At 46.6% G+C, this 18,290-nt stretch overlaps 2 protein-coding genes across 2 annotated transcripts; one reads left to right on the plus strand and one right to left on the minus strand.

Moving 5' to 3' along the window:
- Nucleotides 1-733: 733 nt before the first annotated feature.
- On the minus strand, nt 734-7,769 carry LOC136424942 (uncharacterized). Its single transcript, XM_066413596.1, has 2 exons — nt 7,236-7,769; nt 734-3,879 (listed from the first exon to the last, which is right to left on the minus strand). Exons 1-2 carry the CDS (start codon nt 7,463-7,465, stop codon nt 1,197-1,199), a joined length of 2,913 nt encoding a protein of 970 aa, XP_066269693.1. The 5' UTR covers nt 7,466-7,769; the 3' UTR covers nt 734-1,196.
- A 5,695-nt stretch (nt 7,770-13,464) lies between these two features.
- LOC136424948 (zinc finger protein 722-like) lies at nt 13,465-16,405 on the plus strand. The gene is made up of 2 exons (XM_066413603.1): nt 13,465-14,460; nt 15,317-16,405. The coding sequence occupies exon 2, from the start codon at nt 15,324-15,326 to the stop codon at nt 15,819-15,821; it is 498 nt and encodes a 165-aa protein (XP_066269700.1). The 5' UTR covers nt 13,465-14,460; nt 15,317-15,323; the 3' UTR covers nt 15,822-16,405.
- Nucleotides 16,406-18,290: the final 1,885 nt, after the last annotated feature.

The raw sequence follows: 18,290 nt of genomic DNA on the forward strand, positions 1-18,290 counted from the left end.
GCTTTTTTTTTCAACAAAGACCGTCTGACGATAAACTAAGGGAGTTGAGGTCAAAGGTTAAATCACCTGATGATCCTGTCGCAAAGCCGACGTAAAGCGGTTAATTATGTTTAGCCATACCTAGTATGGCTCAACATATTATTTTTACTCATGTTTCTTCTTCTGTTAAATCTTCAAATTCTGTTTCTGTTAAATCTTCAAATCGATTCATCTTTGTCATTTTTTTGTAACAAAAGACCTGAAATTTGGCACAAAGGTAGTGTGGGCAAATACATCTAGGCTTTTTTTTCTTCATTTTTTTTCGATGTAGACCTATGATGTGATTATATTGAGTTTTTTCGTGACAGCCAATGGGAGCACGGCATTCCAAAATGCGACCGCCTGATTTGCCAATTGAGTTAATCAAGTTATCTTGCATTCCTGGGTCAGCTGCCCTAGTGTTTATACCAAATGTGGCATTGTGATTGCCTAGGACATGTGCGTACATGGCTTTGTTCACACTCTTGGCATATTACTAGTACTTCAGAACTATTTTTTCTAAATTTGTTGCCATCTATCTATCTATCTATCTATCTATCTATCTATCTATCTATCTATCTACCTATCTATCCATCTATCCATCTATCTATCCATCTATCTATCTGTCCATCTATCTAACGTTACCTACCTATCTATCTATCTATCTATCTACCTAAACGAAAACAGGGCACACAAATAGCCAAAGGCATCAAAATTAAGACAAACAACTTTATTAGAGAAACAATAATTTTCCTCTGTGACTAGATGACATTTTGGAACTGTTGCATCCGTCTTGATGCAACAGCAAACAGGCGAACAGCTTCAGTTTCGTTCTGAAAACATACAACGTACTTCAAATTTGCGTTTTTTCCTCCCAGAGCGAATTTTGCTGACAGAATTGTTAGGGACGCTTGGTTTGTGTCTACAACAACAAGGGCACCGTTTCGATCTTTGCAGTTGATCATTTTAGGGCACATGGTACGGTAGCAGTCTTCCAATCATCGATCTGACTCAGCTGTACTTATTTTCTCTCCAAATATATCTGAGACAACGGTGTTTTCTGCCAGCGCTTCTGCGGCTAAGCCGTCGGGAACATTCACGGCAAACACTTCAATGTGTATTCAACAATCGTTACATATATCGAAGAAAGATAATCTATTTGCAGCATATACATGTTCCTACAGTCCAGCTCTAGCTGTGTCCTCACTTTCGTCCGATAGCGGGAATCTCCGTTTAGGAGGTTTTGCTCTGCATCTCCTATCGGATTCATCATCACTAGGCGAAGTAGACAGACTGCCGTTGACCATGCGACGCCTGTCCGGAATGTTTGTCAACCTGACAATGTCCTGGTGTGCCTCGTTAAGACGCCCTGACATACCCCTTCCCAGGACGTTGGCCTCTTGTAACTTCATAACCGGAATGTGTCTGTTGCACCTGAATTTCTTGATAGCAGCAACATTGAGCTTGAATCCCCTCTTGTGGAGAAGCACGGCATATACAAAGGCAATGCAGTTGGTCGTCAGCGTCGTGTTTTCGTTGGAAACCGTTTCAATTCTCTGCAGAACTTGGGTGACCCACGACTTGGATGGGTCAAGAGATTCTCGTTTCAGCCGAGCTCCAAAGTCCCCAGACACTATTGCATTTGCCCGGATGCAGATATCGCGGTAGACGTGTTCTCCTCCCTGTACCCTGAGCAGAAATCCCGCCCTGACGGCCTTCAGTCCGCCTTTCTTTACGTCGACATACGGAAATGTTGTCAGTTCCCTGTCTTGTCGGAGAAGTTCTAACATCTGGTGTCTCAGACTCTCTGCCGAGATTCCCTGTCTGGAGATTGCATCCACCACTGCCTCGAAGCTACAAAACGTCGGTAGGTTGGCCGGGGCAACATCACAGAGCATGTCAGTCACCTTTGCAACGTCTATTTTCCCAGTAACCCTTACCCCTCTCCCCTCAAGCGTACCATCGAACAGGGCATCTATTCCGTCTATGGGTAGTAGGGCTCGCATATTCCTGGACAACATTATTTGGGTGAGTTCAGTTCTAACGTGCGTCCAGTAGATTTCAGCAAATGCTGCTGCCAAGTCACTGCCTCTCTCTGGGTGGTCCTCACAAGTAGTGAGAATGACAGACAATGTTCGGTGCATGCGGCAAAACATGCCGTTGTCATTGGCTGAAAGGAGACGCCATGGAGGCGCGCACAGCACGCCTTCTCGGGCCCATGTGTCGACAAGCCCTTTCTTTACCGTCCATCCGGTGGTGTCGCTGGGTTCTGCGACGGTAGTGAACCCATTCCAAGGACTGTCTGGCCGGATCCCCAAACCGTGGAGATAAGCGCTTTCCCGCCCATCCACCCGCCCGACAAGCAGAAGACGGAAAAGCACTTCAGATATTGCTATGGTAGTTACTTCCAGACGGGAGTGCCCTTGCGTGGTGTCCACGTTGGCCGCGTGAATTGGCTTTGTCAGGTCGGTCAGGGTTCTGTGGGCGAACCGATGGAGGACAGTTGAATGGACCGGTATGATGACTGGTATAGGGCCGGAAAGTTCCCGCCTCAGCGTCGCCACCAGATATTTCACCTGTTCTGTGGCAGCTTCACTTGATAAATCCTCACCATCACATGTCAGCACCACTTCAAAACGTGCATACGTAGCAGGGTTTAAATCCATTGTTATCTCTTCGAGACTGGCTTGTACCGTCCCATCTAGGGCCGTTTGTACAAAGTCGTGTGTGGACTTTGTGGCCTTGTGGAGTGCAAGACCTGAGGCCGCTGCTAAGGTGACTGGAAGCCCGTTTGTCAGTGATTTCGTCCAACCGCTTGACATTTTTGAAGACAGCGGGTTGTATGCTTGGGCGTAGGTGAGATCAAATGTATCGGTTGTCATCGCGCGGGACAGAGCTGCTGCAGGTTTTCTGTCTTTTCTAGTCGTGATGTTGATGACGTCATCCATACCCATTACGTTGTACTTTTGCCAGTTCTGGTTGAACAAGCTGACGCGTAAGTTTCGGTGCCAAAGCGTGGACACGGCACGATCCTGCAAGCCGACTGACACACCTATATGCAGGGCTGATGTTCCCACGAATTCTTTTCGAATTCTTAGGTCGGCGAGGGTCTTAAGCGGATTGACATTAGGAGTGGCATTGACCTCATCAAGCTGAGCGGCATCATTCGCGGTGTTATGTGGCATTTTCTGGCCGAAGCACTCAAGAACTATCCTTACGGCGAAGGGGCACATCTCTCCGTCTCCAGCCGTCAGTTGCGCCAGGGCGCTGTCAAACGCCATGGCGAATTGCAACCAGTCAGCCTTGTACACCCTGAGAGGGATACCGGTGTTAAGTTTCTGTCTCGCTAAGTTATGGAGAAGGGTGTTCGATGTGGGTGCCAGTCTCCGTAGTTCATCCCATGTCCGTTTCAACAAACTCTCGGCACGCTGCGACAGCCAGTTTCCCAGGGTAGAGGAGCCGAGTTCGTCGTAGAAATCTGAGGCGGCTTGGGAGTCTGCATCCCATCTTAAAGATGCGCACAGCAATATATTGGTTCCACATAATGACTGACAAAGAAATGCACCGGGAACATCCCTTCCATACTTTTGAAGTTGAACAGACCTGTAGATCCAGGACGGCGTCATTTTTTCCACCAGTTTTCTGCAGCATTTTGGCTTCCACCTTGTTGCAACAAACACGTCTGATGGAGGGCGAATTGCCTGGAGGGAATTCAGCTCTAGTGTAATGCCGTCGGTGTCTGTCTGAAGCCGAAGGGACGCTGGTTCGGGTGAAATCGCCTCCAAATCTCCTTCCAAGCATTGATGAAGTGAATGGTTTTGTAGGAGACCGTCGTTCGCTCGGACAGCATCGTCGTAATGCCTGCATAAGAGACAAAAGGCACAAAATCATGTTTTAGACGAACTGTGAAATCAGCAAATAACGTAGCCTGGTCACCAGTCTCTACGGATCGGCTTAGGCGTGTTTTACCGGGCCCAGTCTGATATCAAAATTGACCCGTTTCTGTCGGATCGTCTTCTTATAGAGTTTCGCAGCCACCGTAGTTTTGCCGCCACCGTAGAGACTGGGACCGAGTGATTACGGCCCCGATCCCATGCACCCAATGGGAACAGAGTAGACTGATCTAATTATTCCGCTGAGCTCTGATTGGTGCGCAATGTTAGCGCGCGTGTCAGCTGTTCGGTCCCGCTGCTCATTACCATATCTAACATGGCCGCCATCTAAGACGACGAGAGCGTTGCACAAGGCTGCAGAACAATTTACTTCCAAGGCTCTCTTGTTGCTAAGCTAATTCAATCCAAGGCCGTAAACCATCACCCCGAGCGGGCTAAGCTCTCTGGGCGGGCGGGGGTCACTCCCAGGGCCGTAGAGATATCGGAGAGCCGCCGATGCCATGGTATGGTTTCCAGGCTACAAATAACGGCGATCGATGTTATTTTAGGAAGTACTGAAGTGTTGATGAAAAGTTGTTATTCTCTATCATTTTTTTTTCAATTCTAGAGGTCCTTTTCCTTGTAATCAAAATGAAAATTGTTTCTTTGATAATACAGCCGTGAAGTCATGTTAAAACGGCCCCGCACACCGCAATACATTGTACTTCTATTTTTGCGTGACTGTATCCAGTAAAACTGTGAATTTCTGATAAGTTCCTGACGGGCTGTTGAACGCGCGCCACGCATCGTATATGTTTACACCGTGTGCCTTGTACTTTTCTAGCCTTTCTTTATATCGCTTCGCCCGACGATAGTTTAGACTTCCTTTGGATGAAAACTCACACATCCGGCACGCCATGCCGAGAGTTCTATGCTGTTTTCTTTTCCTTCGGCGAGAGACAGTAGTCCGTTCCATCACTCCGGGCGTCAAGACTCCTTACAAGAAAGCTTGTTACGGGAGTATATCACCGTATATCTTTTCGATTTTAAGTTCATTACGGAATCGTACCGCGACGGCGTTGCTAAGAAAACGCTTGTCGCACAATAGTTAGATGAAATTTCATCCGACTTTCACAGCTGCGTTAAACCCGATTGGCGGCCTTTTTACTTAAATTGCGTTATATGAACTAGAAGGGAATGCCCTGTGCTCTCGATACGAGGCATTTTTGTGTTTCTTACAACGATTTTAGCTAGTTACTTGATCATATTTTGAACACAGTAAGATTCGGAGGATGGCGGTGCCGTAAAGAGTTAAATTCTTGACGATTTTCAGATTGGGGGCATTTGCATTTCGCCCTCGATTCAATATTAGATTAATACTGAGTCAGAATCGTAGAGTCCTCGACTATAACTGTTGTAAAAGTCTTGTTGGTTTGAAATCTGGTCTGTTTGTCCATGTCTCCCGGGGTCAGCTTCCCGGCTGTTTTTCGCCCAAAGGTTGCGAGGCGTCGGTGCACTTGATTCCAGTGCAGTCCAATTTTAAACACAAGTTACGGCTCTTATATACCTTCCCAGTATTGTCAAAGGATACCTACAGAAACAAACTACCTGGAGACGGACTGAATTAGTAAATGCTATCTTAGTCTGGCGGTGCGGGTCCGGTGTGCGCATGGTGGAACGGGAGTTGACGCCGGTGTTGTGCATTCTTTTTTGGAACTAAAACGATGCCTCTGATGAGGTGACCTCGCGCGGTTTAGAAGGAAGCCCACAGCGGCCTCAAAATTCAGAATAAGTTATATACCACCAGAGAGAAGAGACTTTGGTCTATTCTACGCGCTAAATTTCCTTTTGTTGTGATATCGGGGAAAACGCATGGCGAAGTTCTCACTAAAATCAACTGATTTCAGGTCATGTTATCAAATAGGTGCAGGTACAGGTTGAAAATAGGTCTAAAAATCTGTAGGAGGAAAATGGGAAGCTTGAAAATTATAGAGTCAGTTCTACGTTGCAAGTAAATGTCCAGAGTAGATAATCACTAAAACGTCAAACTAGACGCGTTCTATTCTGGACTCAAAATTATGACATGGCTTTTGCGCGGATTGCGGGCATCTGCGTTTCGCCCTCGAAATCTGTGACAAGTCATATGCCGACAGAAACTACAGAGTTTGCTCTTTGGTACATACTAGATTTCCTGTTGGTTTGAAATCTACAACAGGTTTAAAACAAGATGGGAAATTACACGAAAATCACCTGATTTCGGGTCGTATTATTGACAGGAAAGCGATAAATCTAAAGAAGCAACAAGTGAGGCTGAAATGATAAACATAACGTAAAAACAGGAAGATATACGGTTATATGCTCCAGAGACAAGCTTTCTTGTAAGGGGTGTTGACGCCCGGAGTCATGGAACGGACTACTTTCTCTCGCGGAAGGAAAATAAAACTGCCTCGAACTCTTGACGTGGCTTGGCGGCTGAGGTCTGTACTTTTAGGTGGTATATAATTCATTATCAATTTCGAGTGTGAAATGGCCTTCCTACAAAATCGCGCGGGGCCACTTTATCAGAGGCGTCGTTTTTATTCTAAAAATGAACGCGTCAGCACCGGCGTCCATACCCGTTCCACAGAGCGCACGCCAGACCCGCACCGCTATCTTTATGTACCAGTAACCTTAAAAATAAGATAGCCTTTGCGAATTTTGTCCGACTACACGCATCTAGTTGCTGTAGGCCCTCTTTTGACAATACTGGAGAGGCATTTCCGTACCGCAACTTTTTGTCAAAGGTCGACTGCACCAAAATCAACTACACCAACGCCTTGAAACATTTTGGCGTAAAACAGTTGAGAAGGTGACCTCAGTAGAAATGGAATTACAAACACTTCCAGATTTCAAAACAACAAGATTTTCAGAAGTTATACTAGAAGATTGAACGATTCCGGAGCGGAGCGATTCGAACTGCATAGAAAACCTGTTCGGTTAAGCACATGGCGTGCCGGCTGGGCAAAAAAGCGGCAAAATGTAGGGGTTAGGGATTTGGCAGAATTTCGGCGGCTTAAGCTTCTTACGACGATTTTTTGAAATACCAAGAGCTAAAGTACGTCAGTGAAAATTGAGTGTTTTCGTTTCGTGCCGTAATATCTTAACGCTCCGTCGGATGATATTACAAAAACAAAAACGTGAATTTGGCAGAAATTCGGCGGGTTCTTTCGACGATTTTTTGAAATACCAAAACGTAAAGTACATCAGTGAAGATTGAGTGTTTTCACATTATGCCGTAGTATCTTAACGCTCCGTCGGATGTTAGTACAAAACGTGAAAATGCAGATTGACAAAATGCTTTCATACCTTTTCTCGAAGGGGCCTTCGTTGGACGAGTCGTCCATCAGACAGGTGGTTTGGAGACGGTGTCTGGACGCACACTGTGCATATTTCGGTATGCGACTGGTTTTTAAGGCTGACGTTAGAATAGCCCTCAGACTTGCCGGCGCCACATTAACGATGCATTTGCTAGATTCCCACGAGGAGGCGATATCTGCAGTAGAACAATATAACGGATAATTTGCATTGGAATGCATTAATTCGCAATTCTCACATCGTTAGCGGCTAAAACAAAACCTTTCACATCTTGATGTCAGACGGGAAAAACAAAGCTAGGCCTTCCCACAGTCCGGACGGATAGGTATGCATGTACACATTTCACCATAGAACTTACACGTATTGAATAAAGAAAAAAGAGATGGTACAAGCTTCCAGCGTTTCCTTTATAATTAATGTACGGGAGACTACAAGAGTAACGCTGGGCAGTTTGCGGGCAAGTAAAGTATGAAAAGAAACGCAGAAAACATAACGAGTACTAACGGCCTCATTTTCCGTTCCTGCAGACAGCCTGGTCGGGACCCGGTTCGGAAATATGGCCACAGCCGGCCAAATACCTGTACGCTTTAGGCTAATAGTGAATATAATGATCTGGCTAATGGCTAATCTGTAGAAAGTGAAAGCCTTACAATAACGCAGGAATCATAGCGTGAACGATAGAGATCTTTGTGCAGATTTTGGTGGCCCTGAAAAGGGCCGGTGTATTCGATTCTGGGTGTGCTACATGAACATGTGGACGTCGAAATGATGATCCAGTGCAAGTACAAGTACCGTGAATGTAACGTTAGGGTGTTCAGCCCTCAGAGATATCATCGCCAGGAGGAAGTCTGTGGATGAGTTAAAGATGATCAGTGTGTACGATCTCTCCCACAAGGTGATGCCGAATAGACTGATGGAGAAGTCGGCATTCAATTCAAAGAAATCTACTTCGAGTGAGTTGATGACATCGCTATGTAGGCCTAGGTTGTTGGCTGATATCAATAACGAAATCAGCCAGCCCTGCCCGCTCGCAGAGATAATATCCTCGAGGTAAAACATCTAGGATCGAAAGTGCCACTGAAACAACCATGCCATAACGACAGATTTGAGTTCCTTGGGGCGTGGCCAAAATTGAGCGTATGGGAGAGGGCGGGGTCAGCGGCGCGCCGTAATGTCGGAGATAGAGACTTGAGAATGTATGCATGTACACATTTCACCGTACAGAACTTACACGTATTGAATAAACGAGCAAAGGCGGAAATTGTAGAAAATATCAGTTTGTGTACAAGCTTCCTACGTCTCCTTTATATGTGACGGTCTCTGCTAATGCATCGGCCGGACTGTTTTGCGTGAATGAAAATTAACACAATTCATATCAATAGTATACACAAATGATTTATTATTGAAACTTTTCGTTTGCGTTTTGTTTTACTTTTACATCATACTTTTCGTTCCCGCAAAATGCCGGGCCGGGCCGCGGGTTGGGAATAGTGACCTTAGCATACAGAGGTTAGTAATGCTAGGGTCACATTTGGTAACCGGGGCCCGACCGGGCTATTTGTGGAAACGAAAAATCAAAGTGTGTGTCCATACATTTGCACAAGCTACGCTCTTGAATAATTTTGGGTACGTTTTGTGTTTTTGTTGTCTTTTATATCATACTTTTCGTTCCCAAAGACTGCCCGGCCGGGCCCCGGTTTGGAAATGTGACCTTAGCATGAGCAGGGAGCAGCAAACAAGCGGTACGACGAGGGGAACGGTAAAAGCTAAACAATTGCGTCTCCAAAAAAGCCCGTTGAGAAGGGGTCGTGTGTTCCTCCTTCTAGCCTATCTTTACATCGCTTCGCCTGGCGCCTACATTTTAACGTTTCTGTGGATTTTCATTTGGCGAAAATATAAAATATTGCTGAGCGAAGTCTATGTAATGCTACACACAAAGTAAAACCCTAACAATAGCAGCGTGAACGATATATCCTTTTGGCGGATGTGGGTGGCCCTGAGAAGGGCCGGTTTGTTAGATTCGATCCGAGCGCCGTCCAAGTCTTCAAAATGATGAGCCAGGCCCGAGTACCATGAAGGCAACATTAGGGTGAGAGGTTTTCAGAGTTGTGATGGTCTGCTGAAAGTCGAGGATCGTGTAAAAGATGATCACAGCGTACGATTTCTGCCAAATGGTGACGTCAAATAGGGGGATGGTGAAATCAGCGTCCATTTGAACGAGATCCATTTCTAGTTCATACAGTAGCTGAGGTAAGCCTGGTGTGTCCGCTCTTATCAAAATCGACCCCATCCAATCTCCCTGCTCAGCCGGCTGGATAAATTCTATGTTCATCTTGGACGGCCAGAAGACGATACTGGAATTCATGGGGGAGGAGCGCGTGTTTTCCGAACTTACGTGGTAACGGATTCAACCAATCAGCGCGTACAGCCAATCAGAGAATACAGAATTCCACAGCCAATCAGATTGGAGGCCGCAAAAGTTCGTGCATCTACTTGAAACGGAAAGGAGAAACACTTCTCTGACTCGCAACGAGCACTTAGCAGTATGTCAACTGCGGGAAGCTCTCCCTCGCGAAAGAAGCGGCGACTCGGCGGCAAGACATTAGAGGACCGCCGCTACAAGGGCAAGCTGCGCTGGCTGCATATGTCGTCCATGTATGTCGCCGCCTCCTACACACATCTGCCTTATCCGATCTCAGCACTCTTGGCCTCGCAAGAAAGAATGGACACCGCCCAAAAGCTGCGTTTCTTTCGCCTTTTCAAAGAGTACGTTGCCGTTTTCAAAACGCCTTTACCCCTTCCTATGGCGAAAGCTTTACAAGACGTCAAGACAGCTGACAAGCCTCCCAAGCGCGTGACCCCGAAAATAATCAAACTCAAACTCGACCTCTTCCCAAGAAACATCATACTCAAGCCGTCCCGCCGTGGAAACAAAAACTGTGCCTAGGCATTGGTTAAAGACAGAAAACAGGCCCTTTTCAGGGCCACCCACTACTATAAAGAAAGGACTGTCTCTTTCACTTTCTCCACCTGTCATAGAGATGTGACTAAATAAACAACGATGTATCAGGGTCACTTGTTTCTTTTCCGTGGCTGTCGATATGGTAAACTATATCCTACCATGTTGCGATAATAACGCCCTGAGATTAAACAAGTAAAATCCCCTTTTTAGTGAATATTTCTTCTACAATAGTTCTTCTACAACTAGTGTACGAAAAAAAGGAACTTGAATAAATATTCAAAGCAAGCGTTAGTTACTCTTTGCTGATATTTCTCACCTCACAAGGGAAACAGTGATCTGAAACACAGATAAGGCAAATTCCTGTGAACAGGTTTCGGCTTCGTCACAGACATTCCTGGAAAGATTAATCCATTTCTTCTACTGTGAACAGGTTGAGGCTTGACGCCACGCCAGACATTCCCGCCAAGATTATCCCCTTTCGTCTCACGACAAAAGCAGGTTTCGAGATTGTTTGCTGTCCGACAAAAAGATGGAGGTCGGAGACAGGTCGTCACAGAATTACCTGCGAGGGACGGCGAGGCGAAATGCTTGGGCCTATAAAGAGCTACTTTTGCCTGGAGACACGGCAGGGGATATTTCATCTCACGCTTGTCCCTGCCAAAGAAATGGAGAAGACAAGAATGTTGAGAAGTCGGCAAGGCCACGGGCAGGAGTAAAGTCTCGAAGTGTTTGGGAATTTTTAGATGAGCTTCTATCGCCTAACTAAAATTCTTGGACATTTTCAGGGACGCAAACTTTATGCTTCATGCAACCTGTCAGGACAAGACTAGGATTTAAACCCGTGTTATCTCTACCAAAAACCCCGGCCCTTTTCAGGGCCACCAAACTACCCCAAAACGGACTGTGTTCGTGTCACTTTTCTTCACTTTGCACATTCAAACATTGTATGACAAAGGACGATGACCGATAGTTATGTTCTCATACTAAAACTATTCCGAAACTCGCAGACCTTGTTATTCTGTTTGAGACCTTGTTAATCTGTTTTGTTGATAAGAGCGTTGGTAAGAACGCTTTAAAACGGAACTCTTGTTCGACTATGGCGAGAGACAAGGCGCCGATTTCCTTCGTAACTCTCAAACCTTGCGCCCGTCCGTAGACTGATACTGAAGAACCAGCCCTTTGAAACCCCGGCCCTTTTCAGGGCCACCCACATCCTAAAGAAAGAATTATATCGCTCACACATTCACATTCGTAATGAATACATCTGTTATGACCAAACAAGTGGAAATGAATAAATGCTGATATCTGTATTAATGGTATACGGTGGTACAGGTGTGTGTGGTTTTTTTTTACTGAGACGAGCGAAAGAAAGGCAGTGCCCTTCGTTCGCCTATAGCTAAGTATAGCGACCTTCTCTACCTCCGGGTACAAAATTAGACACAGGCGGAAGAGGTTTCCGTCTGCCCCGAAGACGGATTGGCCGACTATACGGTGCCACGGGCCTCAGTAGAGCGCTTCCTTTTCCTTAGCTCGTTTCGGGATAGAAACCACTTGTACCTCTCTATACCACTAAAACCATGGGCCACACAAGAGCGCTGCCTTTCTTTCGCTCGCGTCAGCATAGGCTGTAGGCCTCGGACACACACACACGCACACACAGGCACACACGCACACACACCGTTGTCGTCCAGAAGTTTGACCACACTTGTGAGACATTGCTTACTAGTGTATGTTTATGGCGTTTTGACTGGAAAAGGAACGCCGATCGACGGCCAATTCATTGTTCTACGTGTTCTAAGGAACGTCACAGACGACAGTTGTTCCAGAAGGCAAGGGGCGCAAGTTTCTTGTTGCGTCAGCTTTGTTTGGTGTAATAAGAACGTGTGCAGACTTTTATTACGTCAAAATTCACTTCTTTGTTTTCTTTCATGATCATCCTGTTGTTTTTGTTGTTGTTGTTGTGTTCCAGGACATAAGTTCTGTACTGTCTTATGTCGCCTGCGATCCCAGGTTTTTTGGCGTGTGCGTTGTGTGTAGTCTAGTCGCTGACGGCGTGCTTGGCCAACTCGCCCGGCAGCAGGAGTCGCACGGCGGTCTGGATCTCGCGGCTGCTGATGGTGGAGCGCTTGTTGTAGTGAGCCAGTCGAGAAGCTTCGTATTGAGCACCTTGTAGATGTAGACGCCGAAGGTTTCCCTTCTCTTTCTCCGCGCGTCTTGTCCCCTGCGGGCCTGGCGGCTTTTGGCGGCTTTTCCGCTTGTCGTCTCGGCCAGGCCTTTATATGGGAGAACAATGCAAATTTGGGGATTGTCTAGTCTAAGGTGCGGACGTGGTAGAACTTCTTCTCACCGAGAGTGAGCTCTCTCTATTGGTTCGCTGGCTGAAGCCGTGAATCCATCGGCGGGGTATAAATTGTTTGGACAGGAGATAATGCCTCTTCATTCCCTCATTCTTTCTGCCGTTTGACGTAAATCAATCGACTACTACAAGATGTCTGGACGTGGCGAAGGTGGCAAGGCACGCGCAAAGGCAAAGAGCCGTTCTTCCCGGGCGGGTCTCCAGTTCCCGGTCGGTCGGGTGCAAGGGAAACCCACGCGCGGCGCGTGGGTGCCGGCGCACCGGTGTACCTGGCGGCCGTGCTGGAGTACCTGACGGCCGAGGTCCTGGAGCTGGCCGGTAACGCTGCCCGCGACAACAAGAAGACCAGAATCATCCCCCGTCACCTTCAACTGGTCGTCCGCAACGACGAGGAGTTGAACAAGCTTCTTGGCGGCGTGACCATCGCACAGGGCGGCGTTCTGCCCAACATCCACGCCGTGCTTCTGCCCAAGAAGACCAGCAAGGCTCAGTAATTAAAGAAACTGAACCCCGGCCCTTTTCAGGGCCACCCACATCCTCTCGAAAGAACTGTGTTCTCTTCACACTGAATCAAGTGCCTGCACAATGCAGATATACGAATGAAAATACCCAAATACGACATATCCCAGTCCAAGATAGCTGACAGACAATTATCGCAATGCGTGAGCAAGACCGATCATACAAGTACAAGAAATGACCGCAATACGGTGTCGTTTAATGCTAGCTGACCTATATGTATATTATACGTGTGTACAGGTTATGTGTTCGCGACCGGATGCACGCGTTCACATAACATTCTCTAACGTTGATAAAGTCATTACACTGTCGGCTGAATTGATTTGCGTGTACAGGTATAAGTTGTGTGTGTGTGTGTGTGGGGGGGGGGGGTGATGTGCGAGTGGTGTGTAATTGTATTTCAGGCGCAACAACTGCGTCTGTTTAAAGAAAGGTGGAAGGATATAGATCTTTCTGGGATATGTGGGTGGCCCTGAAAAGGGCCGGGGTTGTTGATGTCCTTGGGCATGATGGTGACGCGCTTGGCGTGGATGGCGCACAGGTTGGTGTCCTCGAAGACACCGACCAGGTAGGCCTCGCCGGCTTCCTGCAGGGCCATGACCGCCGAGCTCTGGAAGCGCAGGTCCGTCTTGAAGTCTTGGGCGATTTCTCGCACCAGGCGCTGGAAGGGCAGCTTGCGGGTGAGCAGCTCGGTGGACTTCTGGTAGCGGCGGATCTCCCTCAGGGCGACGGTGCCGGGCCTGTAGCGGTGAGGCTTCTTGACGCCGCCATTAGCAGGGGCGCTCTTGCGCGCGGCCTTGGTTGCCAGCTGCTTCCTTGGGGCTTTGCCACCGGTGGACTTACGGGCGGTCTGCTTGGTACGTGCATGTCGAACGAACGGATGAACTTCGTCTACGCTCAAGTGCAAGACATTAAAAGTAGTCGTCGAGCGGTGGAGAGTGAATTTATGAGACCCGCTAATCAGATGCCCGCAAATTACAATTGGTGGGCGCCCGGACGTCTGATTGGTTCCCTGGCCGAAATCTGACGTTGCGATGCAGTGCACAGAGATGCGCTTGAGGGCGGCGTTTGCTGTTGATCAGTTGATACAAAAGAAGTTGTAATATTCAATTAGCGCAATGAGATCTGCACGCGCTGGGACTAATTACATAATCACTGGTCATCATGATTTGTCAGACAACTGTTTGATTATGTAACAATAGCATTGTTGATATAGCTAATTCCACTTTCACGGATAAACAAAGGGCCCGCCTCTACATAAAATGGTCGTTGGAGTTCGTAGTCGACAGTACCTGATTCGATTTCAAACGATTCGGAACGTTTTCTAGCCGTCTTCAAATAGCCAAGTTTTTTTTCATCTCGTCATCTGCTCGTCTGATCTGGTAAGTACTTTCAATGTCTACTTTATCGCTATTTAGTGCTACGCCAGATAGTGTGCCTAACTTATTACGTTGGTGATGAAGTTTGGTAAATGTAAACTAGAGTTCCACAAACACATTATCTTCGCCAAATAATCAAGGCTTATTATGGAAAGTGATTTATATTTACGTGCCTATCACCCCCTGCAAATTTGATCATGCACCATACCATTTGGACGTTATGATTGGGCGAATGAGTCCAGTTAAGATAGGGTTAAAAATCATTTGGTGGTACAGGACTAGTATATGTGCAGAGTGTGCTGATATATGTTATAACTGGTCATGAAAAATATGAGTAGGTTGATATTATATGGGCCACAAAGGTTCGATATGGCAGTGTTGAAAGTTGAAAGTGATTATGAAATAGTACAGTCAATACATATGAATAGAATAAATCTGGCACGTTTTTAGGTGTTTCTAGTCAGGCTTTCTATTTTGTCCCTATTTCGTTATGTCGCCAACCGTGTTGAACAACAATGCTTACACTGAACGCGTCAAAAACCAGCAGGACCCACACCTCTGCTTGGAGAAAAGTTTATTTATTTGACCTACATGTACGTTTATGCAAGGCTATCTGTTTACATGACCTGACACTGTCCCATGTCCCATTGAAAGGCAGTTGGTTAACAAACTTTCCTTACTAATTATGCAAATTAGCTCCTTATTGCAAGATAATAAGGCTTGAAGTGTGCTATATTCTAGCCTTGACCGGAAAACTTTTTTCTGTGAAATAACGTGTACCATGTTGTGAAAAAACTTTGTGCTATGTAGTAATGCCTACCTGATCGCTTTCAATAACAAACTTCTGAATCTATTCCAGGTCAACAATGTTCGTTTGCGAGCATTGTGGATTCTCCACTCCAAGGATGTACAACCTGAGGGTCCACATACGAAACCACACGGGTGAGACCCCGTACCGCTGCAAGGATTGCGGCAAGCAGTTCAGCACGGCGTCTTCCTACATCTATCACAAGAGGACGCACAGCGGCGAGAAACCCTACCATTGCGATGCGTGCGGGTCGCACTTTAGAGACCTCAGTGCAATAACAAAGCACATGCGGACTCACACGGGGGAAAAACCTTACGTGTGCCAGGAATGTGACCGAGCCTTCGCAGTTAAAGGCAACCTTTCGCGGCACTTTCGTACTCACACTGGGGAGAAACCTTACACATGTGAGGAGTGCGGCAGGAGGTTTGCAACCTTAGGAGCATTGGAGGTGCACATGAGACTACACACCGGAGAGAAGCCCTACAGATGTGAGAAGTGCGGCAAGCAGTTCAGACACGGTGGCAGTCTCCACCGGCACGCCAAGACTTGCCACTGAATATAGACTGATTGTTTCTTGCAACGTTACTTTATGTTCATTGTTTCACGGTCTCCAGTCGTTCGGTTTGAAATGAAGTACCGGTAGATAGGGAAATATAAGGAACGTTGTAACATTCACAGTAGATCAGAACTACACAGTAGAAGCAAATACATTATATAGCGTGTTTTATTCCTTGAATCTGTTAGCTGAAAACTCCAGTTGTTCCAGAGTTCCAGTTGTTCGGTTTGAAATGAAGTACCGGTAGATAGGGAAATATAAGGAACGTTGTAACATTCACAGTAGATCAGAACTACACAGTAGAAGCAAATACATTATATAGCGTGTTTTATTCCTTGAATCTGTTAGCTGAAAAACTCCAGTTGTTCCAGAGTTCCAGTTGTTCGGTTTGAAATGAAGTACCGGTAGATAGGGAAATATAAGGAACGTTGTAACATTCACAGTAGATCAGAACTACACAGTAGAAGCAAATACATTATATAGCGTGTTTTATTCCTTGAATCTGTTAGCTGAAAAACTCCAGTTGTTCCAGAGTTCCAGTTGTTCGGTTTGAAATAAAGAGTTGTGTTATTTCCAAAATTCCATTTGTCGTGATATTCCTTGCCTATGTCTGATTTGGGAATGTCTAGTCAGATGTAATAAGTGGTGACATGAATGCACAAATTGGTAAGGACCAAATAACAGACTAGTATGTCTAAACACGATATTCCAGAAACGTAAAGGAAAGCTGTGGACATTTTCGTATCCAAATGGCACTAGAGCGCAGTTGGACTACATCCTTGTAAACAGAAAGTGGGTAAACAGTGTAGAGAATTGTGAAGCCTACAACACATTCAGTATCTCAGACCACAGAATAGTGTCAGCTGAAATATGCCTAAGCCTACGTTGAAACGAGAAGCCAGCAACCAAATGCCCTCGCTATGACTGGTCCTCCCTTGCAGATCCAAGTATAAGCTACAAATATAGTGCACTGACATTAAGAAACAGATTTGATGTATTACAAACAGAAAGAGAGACATTTAGTGCGCAGGCGCGGAGGTGTAAATACAGCCAGTGAGGCGGATACCTGTGTAAAGTAAACAGGTGGTGGTACAGCCAGTGAGGCGGATACCTGTGTAAAGTAAACAGGTGGTGATACAGCCAGTGTGGCGGAGACCTGTGTAAAGTAAACAGGTGGTGATACAGCCAGTGTGGCGGATACCTGTGTAAAGTAAACAGGTGGTGATACAGCCAGTGAGGCGGATACCTGTGTAAAGTAAACAGGTGGTGGTACAGCCAGTGTGGCGGATACCTGTGTAAAGTAAACAGGTGGTGGTACAGCCAGTGAGGCGGATACCTGTGTAAAGTAAACAGGTGGTGATACAGCCAGTGAGGCGGATACCTGTGTAAAGTAAACAGGTGGTGGTACAGCCAGTGAGGCGGATACCTGTGTAAAGTAAACAGGTGGTGGTACAGCCAGTGAGGCGGATACCTGTGTAAAGTAAACAGGTGGTGATACAGCCAGTGTGGCGGAGACCTGTGTAAAGTAAACAGGTGGTGGTACAGCCAGTGAGGCGGATACCTGTGTAAAGTAAACAGGTGGTGATACAGCCAGTGAGGCGGATACCTGTGTAAAGTAAACAGGTGGTGTTACAGCCAGTGAGGCGGATACCTGTGTAAAGTAAACAGGTGGTGGTACAGCCAGTGAGGCGGATACCTGTGTAAAGTAAACAGGTGGTGATACAGCCAGTGAGGCGGATACCTGTGTAAAGTAAACAGGTGGTGATACAGCCAGTGAGGCGGATACCTGTGTAAAGTAAACAGGTGGTGATACAGCCAGTGAGGCGGATACCTGTGTAAAGTAAACAGGTGGTGATACAGCCAGTGAGGCGGAGACCTGTGTAAAGTAAACAGGTGGTGATACAGCCAGTGAGGCGGATACCTGTGTAAAGTAAACAGGTGGTGGTACAGCCAGTGAGGCGGATACCTGTGTAAAGTAAACAGGTGGTGATACAGCCAGTGAGGCGGAGACCTGTGTAAAGTAAACAGGTGGTGATACAGCCAGTGAGGCGGATACCTGTGTAAAGTAAACAGGTGGTGATACAGCCAGTGTGGCGGATACCTGTGTAAAGTAAACAGGTGGTGATACAGCCAGTGAGGCGGATACCTGTGTAAAGTAAACAGGTGGTGATACAGCCAGTGAGGCGGATACCTGTGTAAAGCAAACAGGTGGTGATACAGCCAGTGAGGCGGATACCTGTGTAAAGTAAACAGGTGGTGATACAGCCAGTGAGGCGGATACCTGTGTAAAGTAAACAGGTGGTGATACAGCCAGTTAGGCGGATACCTGTGTAAAGTAAACAGGTGGTGATACAGCCAGTGAGGCGGATACCTGTGTAAAGCAAACAGGTGGTGATACAGCCAGTGTGGCGGATACCTGTGTAAAGTAAACAGGTGGTGATACAGCCAGTGTGGCGGATACCTGTGTAA

Source organism: Branchiostoma lanceolatum, chromosome 19 (assembly GCF_035083965.1).
Source record: "Branchiostoma lanceolatum isolate klBraLanc5 chromosome 19, klBraLanc5.hap2, whole genome shotgun sequence".
NCBI lineage: Eukaryota > Metazoa > Chordata > Leptocardii > Amphioxiformes > Branchiostomatidae > Branchiostoma > Branchiostoma lanceolatum.

Coding starts and splice junctions, on each gene's coding strand:
- LOC136424948 (XM_066413603.1), top strand. CDS start 15,324: ATGTTCGTTTGCGAGCATTGTGGATTCTCCACTCCAAGGATGTACAAC.
- LOC136424942 (XM_066413596.1), bottom strand. CDS start 7,465: ATGCATTCCAATGCAAATTATCCGTTATATTGTTCTACTGCAGATATC. Junction 3,880..7,235: donor GAAGGCCCCTTCGAGAAAAG/GTATGAAAGCAT, acceptor TCTCTTATGCAG/GCATTACGACGATGCTGTCC.